The 20,604-nt window shown below is 39.8% G+C and overlaps 1 protein-coding gene across 2 annotated transcripts in view; it reads right to left on the bottom strand.

Moving 5' to 3' along the window:
- The window catches only part of THADA (THADA armadillo repeat containing), a 291,090-nt gene extending 279,547 nt beyond the window's left edge, over positions 1-11,543 (bottom strand). For both annotated transcript variants that reach the window (XM_081068770.1, XM_081068771.1), the window contains exons 1-8: positions 10,100-11,543; positions 6,953-7,048; positions 6,563-6,657; positions 5,776-5,906; positions 4,571-4,719; positions 4,420-4,452; positions 4,122-4,170; positions 909-1,096 (exon numbers count right to left, since the gene is read on the bottom strand). In XM_081068770.1, coding sequence (XP_080924896.1) covers positions 909-1,096; positions 4,122-4,170; positions 4,420-4,452; positions 4,571-4,719; positions 5,776-5,906; positions 6,563-6,657; positions 6,953-7,028 — 721 coding nt within the window. In that variant the 5' untranslated portion in view covers positions 7,029-7,048; positions 10,100-11,543. The remainder of the gene's footprint in view (positions 1-908; positions 1,097-4,121; positions 4,171-4,419; positions 4,453-4,570; positions 4,720-5,775; positions 5,907-6,562; positions 6,658-6,952; positions 7,049-10,099) is intronic.
- Positions 11,544-20,604: the final 9,061 nt, after the last annotated feature.

Raw genomic sequence — 20,604 nt, 5'->3', positions numbered from 1 at the left:
TGTCTTTTAATCTACATGTGCCCTCTCTATCCCTTTCATTTTTGTTAACAATTTCTATGTTGAAAACTCTGGCTTTCTGACCTGCCGAGTTTCCCACAATCTGAATGTTGCATTTGTTTACTCCTTGTGCAGCTCAACATGTTCCTCTGTCCTCTGTACTTGCTGCACATTGGCGGGTGACCTAGAGAAGGGATCAGTCTCCAATTAATCCCTTTGGGAAGACTATAGATGGTAAAAGGAAGACTCTAAGGGGTACATGTCTGGTTGTCTGTTTCTGTGATGTTAGCAGCTATTGATACTGAATGCCTACATCAGCGCCTTGGGAGTTACTAAATACGGATATCTGAATTCTATCATTTCATTTTAGTTCATTGATTGAATTACTTTTATAAAGAGACATTTCCTCTCAATAACTATTTGGTTTCCCAGTGGTACAGTTCATATGGACAGAAGCAACCTATGAGCTATAAGGAGGAATAACGATCAGCCCCACAATGACTACTGTCATTATTTGGAGATAATACCTGCTGCTAAGGAGAGATGTACAGGTTACACTAATATTTCCAGATCTTTCCTCACATTTGGAAATTTCTTCTCAAGAATTTTCTTTTGCTACTTAAAGTCTGTGGCCTTTCAACACTGAGCTTGTCAGGTTTTCTTCTTTGTATACAACACACACACACACACACACACACACACATTTAGAAAAGACCTTCATCATGATCCCTTGTGCTGAATTGATACATTTGAAAGAAAAAGCATTAAAACCTGGTAAGCCAGTTCCTTTCCCCACTTTGACGGGCTGGGGGAGAAGTTTTACATCTCAGTTAAGTATCGTATATTTCATACCATTATTAGCAAAAGCTGAGTGACAACTATAATCATCATTTGTATGTTTTTATACTTACCATCACTTAAAAACTTGGTGAAAATACTCAGCAATCCACACATACTCTGCCATGTGGGAGAACCAGAAATCTTCAAATGAATTCTCTGGAGACCTTGTGCTTTCTGTACTAACAGCACTGAAACTCTAATGCCTACCAACAAGTCATTCATCAACTGTGTTTGAACAATATGATTTCCAGCAAATTTTCTACAACAAAGAAAAGACATTACAAAAGAAAAGTCAAATGAAAATGTCACCATTTCTATTCCATTCCAATATAACACATTCCCCAATAAGGGGTCGAAATCAGTTTTAGATTATAGTAGACATTTATGCATCTCTCTTCTGTTCCCAAAAACATTCCAATTATGAAGACATTTATTGGAAAGTTTCAATATTCTTAACTTACCACATTTCCCTCTTTCTCAGCCAATGACTAAACTCACTTCTCTTTTTTTGGAGTAAAAATAACAAACTAAGAATGAACGACACAATTTATAAACTTGAACCTTCATACACTATCTTCACTTGGCTTCCAAGATGCCAGGCTCTCCTATATTTCCTCCTACTTCCTCGTTGCTTCTTCTTAGACACCTTGGCTAGTTCATCCTCTTCTCCCTGATCTCTTTATGTTAGAGCTCTCCACAACTCAGTCCTCTTCTTTTGTCTATCTAATTCCTTTCCTTGATGCTGATCATATCTAGCTCATAAGTTTTAAATCATAACGTATATGCTGACAATTCCCGTATTTTATATGCAGCCCAGATCGCTCTAATTCCAGGTCTGTATATGAAACTTCCTACTATCTTAATTTAGATGTCTAACTTATCTTCAACTCCAAACCTGTACCACCTGCTACTCTCTCCTACAAAAACTTTGTAATCATCCTTGATTTCTCTCCTCCTCATCCCATATTGTTGGTTCTTCCTTCAAAATATATCCAGAATTAGAACACCTACACTGCTATGCCTGGCCTGAATCACTCATCTCTCCCTTGGATTACTGTATTTTCCCAAAAATAAGACCTAGCTGCACCATCAGCTCTAATGTGTCTTTTGGAGCAAAAATTAATATAAGACCCAGTCTTATTTTACTATAATATAAGACCAGGCCTTATCTAACATAATATAAGACCGGGTCTTTTATTAATTTTTGCTCCAAAAAACACATTAGAACTGATGGTCCGGCTAGGCCTTATTTTCAGGGAAACACGGTACTACGATAGCCTCCTAATTAGTCTCCCAGATTCTATCTTTGCTCTTCTCAGTCTATTCTCAACATAGCAGGACACAGAATGATTGTATTAAAACATAAGTCAAAGAAAACAGTTTGGGGAAATCCTCGAAAAGTTCAATATAGAATTACCATATGATCTAGCATTGTATTCTTAGGTATATGACCAAAAGAATTGAAAATAGGGACACAAACAGATGTCTGTTCTACTAATGTTCATAGCAGTATTATTCACATCAGCCAAAAGGTAGAAACAACCCAAATATTCATTGACAGATGGATGACCAAACAAATTATGGTATATACATACAATGGAATATTATTCAGCCATAAAAAGGAGTAAAATTCTTATACATGTTACATCATGGGTTAACCTTTAAAATATTACAAGTGAAATAAGCCAGACACAGAAGGACAAATATTGTATTCTACTTATTTGAGGTCTCTAGGATACGCAAATTCAAAGAGACAGAAAGTAGACTCGAGATAAAAAGACAGTGAATTTTCTTTTGGACACACTGAATTTGAAGTACCTGTAAAATATCCAACTTAGGATGTCCAGGAGACAACTGACTATATGAATCTATCACTAGGGAAGAGATCTAAGTTGAAGTGATATATTTGGGAATCCTAAGTACAGAGATGTGGATGATATTTAGCAATCGGAACAAATAGAATAAAAAGGACAGAACCTACATTTAAGAGATGAGCCTAAAAGGAGACACAAATAGAATAAAAAGAATATTCTATTAGGAGCTCCTTCCTGGTAAGGCAAGAGGAGACACTGGGTTAAAGATGGCACAGAGATATTACTTCTACTCTCCCTGGCATTTCCCTAAACCAACGGTCAAGGGATTTAAGACATAAATACACAAGGACAACAAACAGACAACGAGACAATAATAAAATTATAGAAGCTACAAAGCAGATGGATGAATAACAGCTGACTTAGCAGAATCAAGAAAGGTGACTACTAAGCCAGAGAACAAACCTGGAAGCAACCTGATTTGAAAACCCAAAAGGCTAAGAAATTGTGGGCACTAGATAGTCCTTAATGTGGAGGTAAATGTAGGGCTGTAAACAGGAAGACTGGCTACCAGTTTGTTTAAAAAAAATTAAAACTCTGGACCATACCTCCAAGCTAGCAAAGAACTGGTTTACCTCTAGAGAAGATAAAACAGCAGGTGTATGGACAGAAAAGATAGCACACACAAATAAGGCAGCAATACCATATTGCAAACAGGAGAATTAGGTAAATATATGCAAAATAAATGCTAAATGGCAAAACTTCAGCTTTCTTATCTCACTCAGCAATCAGAATGTTAAGCCATTCTTAACATTCTTGTAAGATTCTTCCAAGAATCTTTGGAAGATTCTTCCATGGTGAATTCGCTAAGCATGCAAAAAGACATAAAGATATTGACATCAGGGGTTCCCCAAAGAAAGAGCCCAGCTAGCCTAGCTTAGAATAAAACCTGCAACCAACCACACCCATATGCACAGAGATTCAAATCAACTCTCAGTGCTCTATTCTTAAATATGAGCGCTCGACTTGGCCAAAGATTACCAGAGTTCTGAGGAGAGCTTCTAGGAACAAATAATAGCAACCAAAAGTAGCAAACAGAAAAAAAGCAATGTGGAAGAAATAGAGACTATGTAAAAAGTTTAAAAACTTAAATAAAAAGTAACTATCATTAACATAGAAAGATAACAGAGCATACTTCATCCATGAAATAAGAACAGGATGCTACAAAAAAGGAACACTCAAGTAGAGGAAAAAGCTCTTCCCTTTGTCATTTATTCTCAAAATAATTTACTTACTTTTTTAAAATTAAATATTGAACCTCTAAAAATTAAATTTAAATAATTAGGTCCAATATTAACAGAGAGAGACAGAAAGGAGCACATTCTGGAACGTTTTAAAAGTTTCTTTGTACTAAAACAGCACACAACTGCAAGTATGCACACACATGTACAAGCACACAAACATAAAACTTGCCTATTTTCTTCCGAGATTTCAATTAAACTCTTCTGCAGAAAATGAAGCACTAAAACAAAAAGAATGACAAAGCAGAATTTAAAAAACTGTGCAGTTTAATTTCAGCACAAGAAAATATTTTAAATCTCTGTTACTTAAAATGATACCATAGTATAGAAATAGGAATGTAAAAGGAGCATAATGTACCTTAGTTATCTGTAGTACTCTACCCACTGCCAAGAAACTTAAAAGAACCACTTCCAAAATGACTCACACGAGCAGTCACCTCTCAGAATAAAACAAAAGTAACAGGACTTACCATTTTTAAGAAGATTATTAACACTTGTTATACCTGTGGGAGGAAAATTAACACTGATAAGGAGTTTTAGGACCACAACTAACATCGTTTAAAGACAATGATGTAATGACAGGTGTCAGCCAGAAAAAGTAGTAGAAAAGAGCTGGCTTACCCAACTTAAAGTTCTCTAGACAGGAAGATATATTGTCAATCACTTTCCTATAAGAGTATAGATCAGTAGTGTTCAATTCTTCCTGAAGACGAGAAGTAAAACTTTGTATGGCCTCAGTTAGAAAAAATTCAGGTAGGCAATTTAGGGAGCTAGAAAAAGAACCAAATATTAAAAATCTGACAACCTTATAGTACAGGATATGTGGGGAGGAAGGGGAATCGTTACAAATGAAGAAATATTGAACTAGACTTTCACAACACAGGCAGAAAATAACATCAGACTATCCTCAAGAAAGTAGTACGAGTGATATTACCAAAACACCATGTTATTCCTCTGCCTAAAATTATCCAACAACATCCCTCCCAGAGTTACAGCCAAAGTGCTTACAATGACTCACAAGACCCTGTGCAATCTGGCCCTCCTATTAGCTCTGACCTCATCTATGTTCACTCAGTTCTAACTACCTGGCCTTCCTCTGTTCTAACAATATGCCAAAGCCTTTGCTTTTTTATTTCCTCCACCTGGAATACTTTCCCCTCAAATATACCCAATAATCATCCCTTCACCCTTTTCGGGTCAAACTCAAATATCATCCTATCAATGACTTTTTGAGCAAAGATATCTGAAGTGACCACTATATTTTAAAATGTAACCCTTACCCCACGCTTGGATCTTCCTTGCCCCCTTCTCTGCCTTACTTTTCTCCATTAGCACTCATACCACCTAATCCTATGTATTTTGCTTATTTATTTTGTGTATTTTCTATCTTCTTAGACTAGAACTCCATTCTAAACTGTTTTATTCACTGTATCCCCGATGCTAAGAATACCTGACTCATAATAGGCGTTACATAAAAATTTATTGAATGGATAAATTAAATTCAATTTTACCTCAATTAATTTAAATCAAAACCAATAGGCATTTATTTTTTTTTCAATTTGACTAAACAGTTCTAAAGTTTTTCTGGAAGAAAAAAAATCAAAAATAGAAATATTCTGAAAACAGAGTCACTAGAGGGATGATTTGCTCTATCATATAATTAACCCCCCAAATTATCAAACTATAGTGAATAAAAGGGTGGTGTTGGCGTATAAACAAATACTCCCAACTCTAAAACCAAACCAGGAAAAGAATTTTAAATATTGGCTACTTTTGATCAAATTGAACATTTATAAAGCCCAATTTCCCTTCCCTTTTTTCCTTACCTTGCCAAGACTTTCTTCAAGGGATTCTTTAGACTCAAAGAAAGATAAATGCCTGCTAAAATATCCAAGCAACTTCTAATAGTGGGATCGCACGTGCCATTTTTATCTGCCTTCTCCAGTAAAGGCACAATCTATAATGCAAAAAATTCAAAGTCATAGTAATTGTTTTCTAATATCAAGTACAGCAAAGTAACATGCATTCAAATACTCTTTTAATTCTCAATTATAATGTGAAATATTTTCCACACTGCACTGTTAATGATACTGATGTAAACACCTATTTCAGTATTTATTAATCTTTTTAACACATGCCCTCAACTCCCACTTTATGCTCCAGACCCACCTTCATTGAGAATTACTGAGTTATTAATGACACATTTAATTGCTTTAGAAAAAAATATTATGCAAGTTCAAATGGTAAATCCTAATATTGAAATACTAGTAAAGACAGTCTTTACGTTTTAAATTAACTTTTTAACGTGCTTGCTAAAAAGTTTTGAAGATTCAGATTAATAGAAATATTTTTTTAAATGTATCTCCACATAAAAGGTATGTACAATTATCTCATCCTATCTATTTACAGTTCCATTGGTGGTGGAAGTCTGAATATGGCTTCTATTGCTACTTTGAATAAAGATATTATAAAATAAACAGAAAAAAAAAACCCTATTCTTTAATGATACGTTGATATTAGACAGCAGGAGCCAAAAATTATCAGTTAATTTGAAAAGTCCCCAAAAGCATGATAATCTACAAGATACATCCATGAATGTCAATTCAGCCTTACCTGTTTAACATAAGGGATCTGTGACACTCCATCGGTGAGTTGTACACAACGTAACAGCAAAGAAGCTAGATTTTTCTCTTCCCCGTCAGCCAAAGCTACATAACACACACACACAAATGTCCTCAGTGATTTAACAATATATGGATATAAATTTGCCTTTGGTATTCATTCTACAAAATTTAAATGTTTATAAACTCAAAAAGCCAGGCAGAACTTAGTCTGAAGTTGAATTTCAAGAAAACCATTTTACATCTAAAACTAAATATAAGAGAACATGGAAAAAATAAAGAGCAAGAGTTTCAACATTTAGGTGATAGGAAGTCCCAGAGATAAAAATACTGTTTGCAGCCTAGAAAAGAAATAAACAAATAAAAGTCGGAAATCACTTACATCTCAACGTTTCAAGGTCCTGATGACAAATGGTCAACGCAGTAACTTGCATTTCTTTCTTTTTCTTTACAACCATTTTAAATAGAATAGTAGTCACTGCAAGAAAGAAAGGTTGAAGGCATTGTTTAATGCAGGGTTCCTGAATGGCAGTACTACTAACATTTTGGGCCGGATAAACCCTTTGCTGTGGGGTGTTCTTGGCCTGTGAACTGCAGGATGTTTAACACACCCCTAGCCTCAGCCCACTAGATGCTAGTAGCGTCTTCCTCCCACCAAGGTGTGACAACCAAAAAAATCTCTCGACATTGCCTGCTGTCCCCTGAGGATCAAAGATGCCATAGGTTGGGAACCACTGGTCTAAGGATTTTGCTTTGAAAAAGAAAAATTTTTTAAGCTCAAGAAGAGTTCATTATTGTCTAAAGTTACTTTTACCTTCTAAACCCAGTCTTTGTATTTTAAAATACAGCAAACCTTCATTTTAGCAATAACAAAAGAAAGCAGCATCGTTTTTTCAAAAATAAAGTGTCTAACCTCACTAACTGTCTTAGAATGGACAGATCAGCAGGTGTCATTACACGCTGCAGAGTATTTGATAAAGGAAACTGTCAAATACTATCCTTGTGAATGTGCTTTTAGTTAACGGAGTTCGTCTTCGTGAACAGGGTTCATAATGGACTGAACAAATGTACTCGAAAAATATACACTGATGGTACCATGCCATCTGGAGACAAGTTGCTAGGGACATGCCACCCAGGGCTCTTTTTTTGATGCTGTTAGCATTTTCAGCAGTGTATATGACACATATATTAGAGGACGTAACATAGTGAATTTATAAAAGAATTTATATGTGAATTTATAAAAGACACAAAGCTAGAAAGACATGTTAGATGATGGAATTAAGAATAAAAAAGAGCCAATGAACTGGAATAAACTTACCAAGATGAAACAGAAATCAATGTGAAATGCTACGCTTAGATTAGAAAAATATAGAAATACAGGATGGGGGAGTGAAGTGCAATTTGAAACATCTCAATGTGTGAGCCAACAGCACAAGATGGCCACCACAAAAAAGCACATTAGAAGTTAGGTAGATTGAGAGATTGTATGATCCCTTGGTCATCCCACAGGTCAGGGGACATGTGGAGCATTAGGTTCAGTGCTAGTGGCTATATGTTAAGAATCCATAATAAATGATGAAGCTTCCAAGACTCAAAGAAAGATAAATGCCTGCTAAAATATCCAAGCAACTTCTAATAGTGGGATCGCACGTGCCATTTTTGTCTGCCTTCTCCAGTAAAGGCACAATCTATAATGCAAAGGATTCAAAGGCATAGTAATTTTTTCTAATACAAAGTATAGCAAAGTAACATGGATTCAAATACTCTTCTAATTCTCAACCAAATTTCTGACGGGCCTAAGAAAGCACTTCCTTCAGAGAACAGCTAAGTTAACCAAAGGTGTTTGGCCTGGAGAAAGAGAATAGGACAAGTGTCTTAAATAGCTGCTGGACTGTTTTAGAGAAAAGGGGAGTAGATGTCTTTGGTCTTGCTATAGGATTAGGAAAAAATGCAAGCTTCAGGGATGCAGATTCCAGCGCAATACAAAGGAAGAACTCCATGTTCCAACTATGGAATGGACTGCCTTTTAAACAGAATTTTTCAACACCAGGAATATCCTAAAGGAAGCAAAACGAACCCTTTTCACCTGGACTCCTCCAATAGCCTCCTACCTGGTCTCCTGGCTTCTGAAGAGTCCATTCTCTTCGCAATCACCAAAGCAATCTTTTAAAAGCTCTAATAAAATCTAATTATTCTCAGGCTTTCCAAGGACTTCCAATTACACTTAAAATTCAAACTTCAGACTTTGGCCTTCAAAGCCCTAAATAATCTGGTCCTGACTTACTTCTTCTGCACTTCATCTCAAATCAATCTTCTCTTCATCAGCGAAGGCACTCTGCACTTCCTGATACTCCTGTTCCCATTAAGGGGCTGTGCACTTCCCAATACCTCTGCATGTTAATGCTCGTTCCACCGGAACCAGGCCGACTTCTCAGGTCTCTTCTAGAATATCCCCTCCTAAGAGAAGCCTTCTGTGAGCACTCTAGATAAAACGCCACCACTCCTACTCACACACACCATCTCCACAGAGTTTCCTCTTCATAGTATTTACTACCTGAAATTACACTGACTTGTGTATTTGTACATTGTTTGTGTCCCCTAGTGGGAAACTCCATGAAGGCAGCAACTTCCATCTGTTTTGTCCATCGTTTTCTCAATTCCTAAAACAGTACCTGGTGCATATTAGATGCTTAATAAATATTAAGTGAATGACATGAATGAACAAACATTTGTCAGAGATGTTCTAGAAGGCATGCATGCCTTTAATGGCAGAAAGGTGGACTTGCTGGTATCTAAATTATATTCCATATGTAAGTGGCAAGCTAGTCCTCCCACGGATGAAATCTGATCCATTTGCAAAATAAGTTATCAACATAGCAATGGCATGTGAAAAACCGCTTAACAGAAAATGGTAATAAAAATGGACAGAGCTTAAAAAAGGAAACAAAAAAAGAAAAAAACGAACACAGCTAGAACGGCATTGACAAGGGAAAGAACTTGAAAAGTGACATGATTAGATCCAGGGAACAACTGGAGATCATCACTTCCTAGGGAAGTGACCACTGTACAAAGTCTAAAAGGGATAGAGGCAGATAACGGGGTGAATATTCTCTGTGAATGGTGAGCAAATTTGCAGCAGGATCTGATCTCGGAAACTTCAAGCCTAGACAAAAACAAGCGCCGTGCTGCCGCGTTCTCAATGGATGCCTAAACGTGTGACCTGACCAGGCCTTCCCAATGGGGAAAACCGCACGCCCACCGTGAGCACTGCGGAAGGGGCCAGAAGATGCTCCGCAAATTACAGCCTCCTGGGTCCCCAAGCTGCTTCCCTTTTTAACGCTGCTCTCAACTCTCATCCACACCTCTCTGGGTGAATTCCCCAAACACTCGCGGGGCAATTTCCGAACCACGTGGAGTCCGTGGAATGACAGATGAAAATGCTATCTCCAAGGAGACCTAAGCGACCGGAAATCTGTTTCATAAAACTAACGTCTCGCGATACTACAGGACGGGACTTGGTGCGCATCACCTGGTGGCGTTAATGAAGTGGCCGAGCCGAGCGGCGGAGTCACGCGTGGTGGAGGGACTGGCAGACAGGACGCCTGAGAGCCAACCCTCGAGCCCGCCGGCGTCTGAGAAGAGTTGCAGCCGTCTAGATCAGTCCCGGAAGATGCTATAGTTCTACGGTGTCTCGATGCCTCTTAACGTGGTCTGCAATCGACTACCGGGGCGCGGTGAAGAGCAGGGAGCAAGAGGACCTGGAGGCGGAGCCATCGCGAGAATTGGGCTGACGCGCTCCTCCAATCAGAAGCCCGACGCAGTGATGTCACCGGGGGACGGGTGTTGGAGGGGGGATTCGCTTAGAGTCCCACTTGAAAGAGGGTGACTCGCCTCCAGCGCGGGATCGACCCCTGGGGCTGGCACCCCGCCCGCCTAACGCCCTCAGGGCAGCTTACACCGTGGCCTCCACACGCGTCGGGGAGTGGGAAGCACCTTTTCCTCCACCCAGCCATTCCACTCTTTCCCCATTAGCTTGCACAAAGCAGAGTCGGGGAGGACACTGCCTCCGGGTCTTGAGAACGAGGAGCCTAAGGATTTAAGCCAGCGAGATGGGTAGGGGGTGGGGCGGGCTTTGAACCGAGTCCGCAATAAGAATTTTGAGAAAAAGGAGGAGTGCGGAAATGAACGAACGTGTGCCAAAAGGGCACTGATTCATTCTGCACATAGTTAAGGAGCGTTACTGTCGGAGCATTGTCAGGCGTGGGCCTTGAAAGTTGGCCACTCTAGGAGATACGTATATTTTGCACAGCTAATATAAATTGTCAGATGGCTCATAGTTTTAAAAATAAGTAAACAAAATAACGGGGTGCTGAACACTATCCCAGGCGCTGGGACAGGGGTAAGATCAGAAAATAGTTGTGCTTTGTTCAGGTGCAGTTAATTAGAGAAATACTGAAAAACAGTTCTTCAAACCTTTAGTCACACTGATGATTTTTTAAGTCTTTATTACTTTTCTGAGTTTTATTCACCTTCCCTGTCTTTCTTTGTGTGTGTATGTATATGTATATGTGATATACACACACACACACACACACACACACACACATATATAAAATCACTAAACTATCTTATTTTGATTTTTGAGCTTTATTTATGGAATTGTATATGTTTTCTCCAGGGCTTTGTTACTTTCAGCATTGCTTTTGGCATTCATCCACATAAAATGGAGTGTTTCTTTCATTGTCTATTGTATTCCATTGTTTAACATTCCACATTTATGTATCCATTCTACTGATCTAAAGATTTGAATTGTTTCCAGGTGTTGCCCTTAAGAATGCTGCTGTGAACTTTCTTGTACATGTCAACTGATGAATGTGTACAGAACTTTCTCTACAGCAATTTTTTTGTAATATTTTTGACCATAGCTGATAGCAAGAAATACATTGTACCTTGAACCAAGTACATCTAAGTATTTGCACATATATAACTGTTTTGTTTTGTTTTGTTTTGGGGAGGCAGCAAAATTATGCTCAAGAAACTAGTTCTGTCTTTGTCAGCAAATTATTTACCACAGGTTTACCATGTAAATTATAATGATTTCACAAGCATACAGGATATCATCTCTCAATAAACCAACAAAAGAAATAACATACTCCAAACAAATGACAGATTCATCACACTGTTGATCCCAGCAAGGGAAGATAACGGAATAAAGTCCAAATTTAATGAGATACAACTTTTTATACAAGGAGGCACTCCAGGAGAGAAGTCAACCAACGGAGAGTTGATCTCCAGCTGCCGGGACAAAAGAACTCTGTATGGTAGGCTAAATAAAGGCTCCCCAAAGATATCCATCTGATGGTAATCCTGGGACCTGTGAATTTGTTACCTTATGTGGTAAAAGGAACTTTGCAGATGTGATTAAGTTATGGATTTTGAGATGAAAGTATCCTGAATTACCCAGGTGGGCTGCATCACAAGGGTCTTTATGAGAGGGAGACAAGAGGATTGGAGACAGAAAAATGTGATAGCAGAAGCAGGGGGTTGGGTGATGTGTTCTGAAGATGGAGGAAGGAGCCACGAGCCAAGAAATGCAGGCAACCTCTAGACCAGGGGTGTCCAAACTTTTTTCAACATTTTTCACCAAGGGCCATATGCGGTAAAACACACACACAGCCGGGCCACTCACTCGAGGTGAAGTACATATTGCTTCACCTGGTTTATTTAAGTAAACTAAATATATTTTTGGAATTTGCTGCGGGCCAATAAAAAATGAATCGCAGTCCGCAGTTGGCCCGCTGGCTGCAGTTTGGACACCTCTGCTCTAGACACTTGAAAACACTGGACACACAGCCCTGCTGACGCCTTGATTTTAAACCCCACAAAACCCATTTTGGACTTCTCGCTTCCAGACCTATAGTAACATAAATGTGTGTTGTTTTAAGCTAGTAAGTTAGTGGTACTTGTTACAGCAGCCATAAAAAATTAATACACTCCCTACCTGAAAAAGAGAGTGGAAGCCAGGCTGCACACCTCCATTGATCTCAGTATCCAAACCAGATGGAGGCCAGGGTACTCACCTATACTGTTTAGGTTTTTTGTCTTTGTTTTTTGGTGGGGGTGGGGGAGGGAAACCTTGTCTTTTTTTAATTTAAAGAATAGATTTTGAGGGGAGAAAAAACAAGGCAGAGAAGTATGGAATAGGAAATAAATACAAATGCCAACTATATATTGCTAGTTGTTTTATAACCACAACAAACTTGTACAGAGAGAACACATGTACAAAACTTCACAACAAAGTTTCAAAGATCGGAGTGTTTCCTTAGCAAGCCTGAAGGTTTCAGGCGCTGGTCTTGGGAATTTAGGCTGCAGTTCTTGTGTGGGGGTGGATCACCAGGGGCCTGGCACAGTCCATGCCTTTAACCAGATTTGAGCAGAAGAACGGCCACTTCACCCAGGAGAAGTGGATGAAATGGTAGATTTTGTGTGTTACGTGATGACCGAAGTTCTTCACTCCTTGTAGTACTAGGCGGGGCTGTACTTTTTGTCAAACTCCTTCCCCATATGGGCCACAGTGCCCGCCTCTAAGTTGCATTTCTCCAACACCTGAGTAGTGAGCAGTGTACACATCCTCGACAGATCTGCATTTTCTGATCACGAACTTGAAGCATGTGGTTCTGATGGAGCAGGGACCAGCTAACAGACAGTTGCAGTCTTCTTGAGGAGAGGCTAGCACGGCTCAGGTCTGGTGGGAGCTGTCCTCACTACCCTAGCCTAGGCACATCTAAGCCTGGGCTGAACTATACTGGCTTGGCTGGTGCTTATCTCTTCCCCTGGCTGCACACTGGTTGGTGTGGGAACGGGTGAATTCGGGCAGTGAGGTGACCATCCCATAGCAGTGTGAAATATTAGTCCAAACTCGGCTACCTATTCCTGTTGTCATAGCACAAACAAGCAAGGAGGACAGGAGTTGTGGGCTCTTGAAAGAAATAAACTATACTGACTGCACCCCAGCATGCAGGAAACCTCTGTGCTGTTTCAGGAGGAGAAACAAACTTCAGAGGGCCTCACAAGAGGAGGAATAACTCCCCAGCCCGGGAGTATGCTTTAGGCCGGAGCGCACTGTAGTAGGATGTTCTCCTTAGAGAACATCACACACTAGCCTCTCAGGGAAAGTCCCTCGACCTGCAAGAACTCCCTCCCAGTCCCCCACACCCAGGGCTGGCCTAGACTAGGGACCAACACATGTGGTGCCTTTGACCACGCCCATTCCCTCAACCCCAATAATTTTCATTTGCTCCTGGCAATAGACCTGCGAAGCCTGCAGAACTGGGATTCTCGTTTTACTGATGAAGAAACATGTTCAAATGGAACAAATGCTGGGCTCTTTCCACGATATGTCGAACTCTCCTTTTTATATGCAAATGAGGCCAAGTGTGCAATGACACTTTTCTACAAAATGAAACAATGCCATAATTACAAGAGCTTAGGAAGTAATGGTACGAAATGGGTAACTTGGTTTAATGTGAAATCCTGACGTAGGTGACCTAGGGCCAGAGAGGGACCTTTCAAATTTCACTTCTGCCATCGGGTGGCCAAGGGACAATATAACTAAAACAACTGGGTACTGATACTGCCATCATATGAAAGTTACTCATGACCCCGAGGCTAGGTGAACGATTTGAGTGTTGGGCTCTGACTGAAGGCCTGAGATGACAACATAAAATGTTAAATGTACAAACAAAGGCCAGACGTTTGCCACAATTATTTTTGCTCAGGGTGAGGAACCTCACAGTTGACAATGGAAGAACCCCTTCATCCATTTATTCAACAAATGTTTATTAAACATTGTCTTAAGTCACTGTCCCAGGAAACAGAGTCTAGGCAGAGATTTGTGTCAGGGAGGCTTACTCAGGAGTGCTCTTGAAAACAACCTTTGTAAGGGTTTAAGGGAAACAGAACTGAACAAAAAGGGTAGAACTGAGATGAATTTGCCACACAGGCCTTAGCCAGCAGTCCTGGGAGCTCTGGAGTTGGCTTGGTAAGGGACAAAGCGTCTGTCCTGCATCAAGCAGTTCTGGGATCAGGCAGTGAGCGGTAGCAGCTGACACTGGCAGCATCTGGGGGAATGTGTGCCTTGGTCCTAAAGGGGGGGATCTAGGCAGCACATTGCGGCATCCATTACAGACCCCTGCTGTGTTCTGGGCACTGTACCATGGCCTAAGGATAGCATGTAGAACAAGACAACATCTCTGTCTTTAAAGTTACCCAGGGGTGCAGAGTTAAAGAATAAACAAATAAATGTTTTAAAAAACAGGAAATAGAAAATGATCCTGTAGCTAGAAAATGTATTCCATAAGCTTAAACAACAAAGAAAAATCCATGCCTTTTTTTGATGTCAACAAAGAATGTTTAAAACATTTAGGGTGGAAAGTGAATTCACTGTCTCCTGTGTAAAAATTGAAGAAGAGAAAAAGCCATTCAGAAAGCGTTCTGTAGAAACTTGCCTATGACATGTAACGAAAGCAGTGGTAGATTACTTTAGCATTCACCTGAAACGGACTGCGGATCTCTTCAGCTCTACCTGAGGAGAGGTGATCGGATTTTTCCTCTATCCTGGGGCTTACACGTGTTTTTCTCAGCTATTGGAAAGGAGGGCTGCCCATAAGCAGGCGTGCTGCCTGCTGATCTTGGTTGTTTTCCCCAGATATAGCACCTTGGTACAATCATGAAGGGCAGCTCCTTGTTACCTGCTTGGGTGGAGCAGGGTGGTCTTCATGCTGACTCTGCTCTTGCCCATTTGGTGCCTACAGCCCAATCCCATTGTCACAGCCATTCCCTCCTCTACATCCCCTCGGTCTCTCCTCTTCCCCTACCTGTGGAATCTTTATTTCATCTCAGGGAAAAAGTACCTGGACGTGCCTGTTACCCCAGCCTGCTACTTACAGCAGGGCAATGAACTCTAGAACTTGAGCACTTTAGGGCTTAAAGTATTTGAAGTGCACAAAACTCTGCTACAAGTTCCAGAAAACTCATATGGTACTCAAAAAGCCAAAAACTGCCCTCCTTGTCCCCTAGTTTAGCTGTGGTGTCCATTCTCTGAGGCAAGTGGGATGGAATTGTCCTCGAGGTTTGGGTGGGGCACAGTGTCACTATAGAAGTACCGGTTGACAGTTCTAAAATATCTCTTTTCAGAGCTTCAGAAGCTGACCTTCAAAACAACATCTCCATTTGGATGTCCTGACTCCTGCTTTATTTCTGTTTGCCTCACTTCTACCTAACTGGATTTTCCTTTTGAATTCTTTAAGCCAGCTTGTGCCCTGAGCAAGCAAAAACTCTGAGTCTTTCTTTCCCTCGAACTCCACTTCTCCCAGCTGACTAATCCTCTAGTTCTAGATTGTTCCATATTTACTATCATTGCCCCAATTCAAGACACTGCTAACAACTTCTGACTTGTCCCTGTAGAGCAGAGTTTCTTAACACTGGCATTATTAACGTTTTGGACACGATACACGTTGTGTGGAGGCGGTCGTGTGCGCTGCAGAATGTTTAGCCACATCGCTGGCCTCTAACCACTAGATGTCAGTAGCACCCCTTAGTCCTAACAATCCAGACTAGTACTGTGTTGAGCCATATTGGAGCATGAGGCAAAAGGAAAAATGTGTGCCCTGTATACACTTATTAAAACGTCCTCTCGCATTTTGAATCAAGTGTAAAAAGTTAATGAAAGTTCTACAACGACAACAAAAAGACTGAATTCATTGTATGCAGATGTAAAATTTGAAGGAAAAAAAATAAAGACACCCATGAACCAATCTAGAAAACTTTGCAGGGCCCAGTACAAAATGAAAATATAGGGCCCCTTCGTTAGAAATTATGAAAGATTTCAAGACAATGACAGAAGAATATTAAATCAAGTATGGCGTCCTTCTAAACGTTGGTTCCTTCTGAATGCAGGACCCTATTTGACTGCACAGGTCTCACACTCAAGAAAGTAGCTTTGAACCCCACATTACCCAAACTGCCTGATGGGAAATATGACAGCTATTTGGGCTCTGGGAACTCCAAGCTGATTGGAAACAACTGTTCCCATTGCATAATAACACAGAGTCCTAACACAAACAATGTTGTGAATTCTTGGCATTAATTTTGACATTAAAAAATATTGCATTAAAATATTTATCTTCATCACTGAGGATTTTGGCACCCTCTGAAATTTTGCACCCGAGGTGAATTCCTCCCCAATCTGAGCCCCAATCCAGACTTTATTAAATGCTCTCTACTGATTTAGAGCAATGGTTCTCAAACTTTGTCCTGTATCAAAATCACCTGGAGGGCTTGTTAAAACAAACTGATGGAATCCCACTCCCAGAATTTCTGATTCATTAGATCTGGGGTGGGGCCTGAGAATTTGCATTTCTAAGTCCCCAGGTAATGTTAAAACTGCTGGCTCAGGGCACATTGAGAACCACTACTTTATAACCCTCTTTCATGTCATGTCAGTGAAAATATTTCTAAAACATAGGGGACTTCTCTGCTTAAAACTCTTCGATAGGTCTCCAGAATATGGCTATAGAATATAGCCCATAGTAATATGGGACTGAATGACTTTCAAACATCCTTTAATGCTCAAGTCAGCTGTCATCACTTCTAGAAAACTATTTTTTTTTTTAAGGAGGGTGTAGCTCACAGTGGCCTATCTGGGGATCGAACCATCAACCTTGGTATTGTTAGCACCACACTCTAACCAACTGAGCTAACCTGCCACTCCTAGAAAACTTTTTAATCTTCTACATTGAGATAAGTGCCTTTTCTTTGTCCTCCCATTGCACATTGAGTGTACCTCTCTGTTAGCATTTAATTTTGTATTGAAATGATCTGTTAATATGAATGTCTACCCCTTCAGATGGCAGAATCCTGGAGGGCTAGGATTATCTTAATTCCTGTAGTCCCTGACTCGGTCTGTGGCAAACAAGTGCTCCAGTAGCATCTAAAGAACTGAGCTGAACTGACCCGAGTGCCATTCTGTTTAGTGTACCAGTAAAACACAGAGAAAAATAGTACAACCTCACATGACGGCTAGAGATGTAAGCGCACAGGGGGAATACAGCTGCGTCTCAAGAGTCTTGAGGTTTTAGGGTCTGGCAGACACTTTTTTAATTGTCTCTATGAGCCTAAAGTTTTTTGTGTGCAAAATTAGCCCTTAATATGTTATTGGTGACTTCTAGATCCTATTGATGGCAATAGTAATGTAAGCTGTGAAAATGAAAAAACAGCTAGGAAAGAAAAAATGTGAAACATTGGTTAGGAACAGTAAGAAATGCCGTCAGAAAGAAAGAGCAACAGAATGGTTTAGAATGACACAGGTAGGAAAAAAAGAGCACAGAAGAAAAAACAATTCTTAGATTCAGAGGAAAAGTGTATTTTTTTCCACTAAAAGGTAATTTTTATAATGTTAAAATTCTTCAGTAATATCTATTATATTGAAAAAGTTTCAAGAAAAAAGTTGGCTTCAGAATAGGTGTGAAGACTCATTGTATAATAGAAAAGATTAACACTAAACTTCAAGGTACAGAGTTACCATATGAATCCATTTAAGAGAAATTTGTTTGGATGGTTGGCTTCTGATGTCATGGAAAAGGGATGGAAAAGATGAAATTCACAATCCCTCAAAAGAGAGAGTGATCTGCCATCTGCCACGGGAAATGTTAGATGGCTTTTAGGACAAAGAAAACCAAAATTCTGACATAAAGGTGTTACCCATCAAACTTAAAGAAAGGAAGCTGCATGGCAGTGCTTCAAATTCCAATCATATCTCCAAACAAATGTATTTATAGTAAGTTTCCAGGATCCTGATTTCCATCATATGTCTTTGATGTTTTTCCACATCTTTTTAGATACATATATTCTGGTTAGGGAAATTTGAATGTAATCTACCTCATTTGAAATTGTAACTATATGTTTATGGAATAAAACTTTGGTAGATAGAAAAGTCCTACTTCAAGGAAGGACTTGCTGCCCCCGGCTGCTTGGAATTCAGTCAACTGACAGCGTTCAGCTGTCACTCCTATCAGGATTTCCCTAAACTGTTGCCATGACCAAGCACACACTTTTCCATCCAATTACTGATAAACTGATGGCATTCTTGGTGCATTTCAGGTCTCTGTGGGTAACCCTGACTGGAGTCATATATGCTCTCGGACCTCCCCAACGCATTTCCTGCGGCTTGGGGAGCCTACATCACAGTTCTCTGTCCAACCTACATCCTACCCTTCAAACAGGAAGTTTGTCCCTAATAAATATGAAGCATGCCAAGCCCCCTCTTAGCTTCTGCTTTCACAGAATTAATTGGAGACAAATATTAATGAGTTTATGAAATAAGACACTTTTGTAGTTCTTCATCTCCTTTACTAATCAAGTGAGAGCTAGAATATGGATAGATGGATAGAATGATGGGTGGATAGATAGATGAATAGATAGATAGATAAGATAGATAAAATAGATATACCTATATGAGGCCAGACAATTAAGTTCGGGAACTCATCCTAGAATAAGTGCTACATACCTCATTGCTAAATATCACTATGGTCACCTTTGAAGTCCTCCCCTTGGGAAGCTATGCACTGACGCCAGCGCCTAGTCCACCCTTCAAAGCAATTTTGGAACTCTTTTTCTGGGATGGCCATCAGAGCTGTCATCATATTACCCTTGATGTCCTAAATGTCATCAAAATGTCTTCCTTTCACTATTTCCTTTATCTTCAGGTAAAGAAAGAAGTCATTGGGGGCCAGATCAGGTGAGTAGGGAGGGTGTTCCAATACACTTATTTGTTTACTGGCTAAAAACACCTTTGCAGACACTGCTGTGTGAGCTGGTGCATTGTCGTGATCCAGAGCCATGAATTGTTGGTGAAAAGTTCAGGTGATCTAACTTTTTCACGCAGCCTTTCAGCACTTCCAAACAGTAAACGTGGTTAACTGTTTGTCCAGTTAGTACAAATTCATAATGAATAATCCCTCTGATATCAAAAAAAGGTCAGCAACATCGTTGCAACAGGTTCGCGAACTTAATTGTCAGATCTCAAATATCTAGATTTATATTAGTTTTTATTCTGTAATCATTCTTTTCTTGATGTAGGAGAGTCCTGGGATTTTCCATTCATTATCTTCTCCAAGTAATAGAATCAGGAAACTACATTCAGAAGCAGAACTAATTATGCACTCATTCACTCAACAAACATTTAGGGAGTGCCTACTCTATGCCAGGCCCTTTAGGTTCCTAGGGCCAAAGGATTTAAAGTATATGAGAGAGAGTTTCTGCTAAGAATTCCATCCAGTGTTAAGGAAAAACTTTGCTAAGGGCTACAAGGGAGGAAACACCGATTATAGTGAGGGGACAAAGAAAGACTTGATTACTTTGGCTTATGTGAGACAGGAGAAGCCACTTAGCAAAAAGTTTTTCAGGATGTAGAGGTGATTAAGTGGTAAATAGGGTGGCATTCCAGTCCTTCCCAGCAGAGGGAACAACACATGCAAAGACTGAACACATGAAACAAATCAGCACCTTTGGGGAGGGTAAGCCTTTAGGTCTGGCACCACCCTCTCTTTCTGCTCAGATTTTCCACATTCTCTTTGCATGAAACACTCTTGACTCTCCTAATTTTTCACCTGGATTAACTCCTGTCCTTGAATCTTTGTTAAAATATTACTTCCTCCAGGAAGTCTTCCTGGATTCCCTCAAGACTGGGCTAGATGAGTCTGTACAGTCCCACAGTGTCTAGTACTTCTACCTGTCACAGAATTTATTAGACCGTGCTTTAATTGCTAATCTACTTGTCAGTGTCCCGCTGACTAGACCATAACCTCCTTGAAGGCAGAGGTTATGAAATAAGAGATCATTGCTAGATCTCAACACAGTGCCTGAAAAATAAAAGGTACCGTTTGTTGAATGAATAAATGAACGCTGCTAAGAGCAATGGAATTAGGAAGGCCTATTTTATTTATTTAATAAACATTTATTCAGTGCTCGTTATGT

This window comes from Rhinolophus hipposideros (assembly GCF_964194185.1).
Source record: "Rhinolophus hipposideros genome assembly, chromosome: 12".
In the NCBI taxonomy this organism is placed as follows: domain Eukaryota; kingdom Metazoa; phylum Chordata; class Mammalia; order Chiroptera; family Rhinolophidae; genus Rhinolophus; species Rhinolophus hipposideros.
The sequence above is the reverse complement of the archived record's forward strand: the minus strand, read 5'-3'. Positions and strand labels throughout refer to the sequence as shown.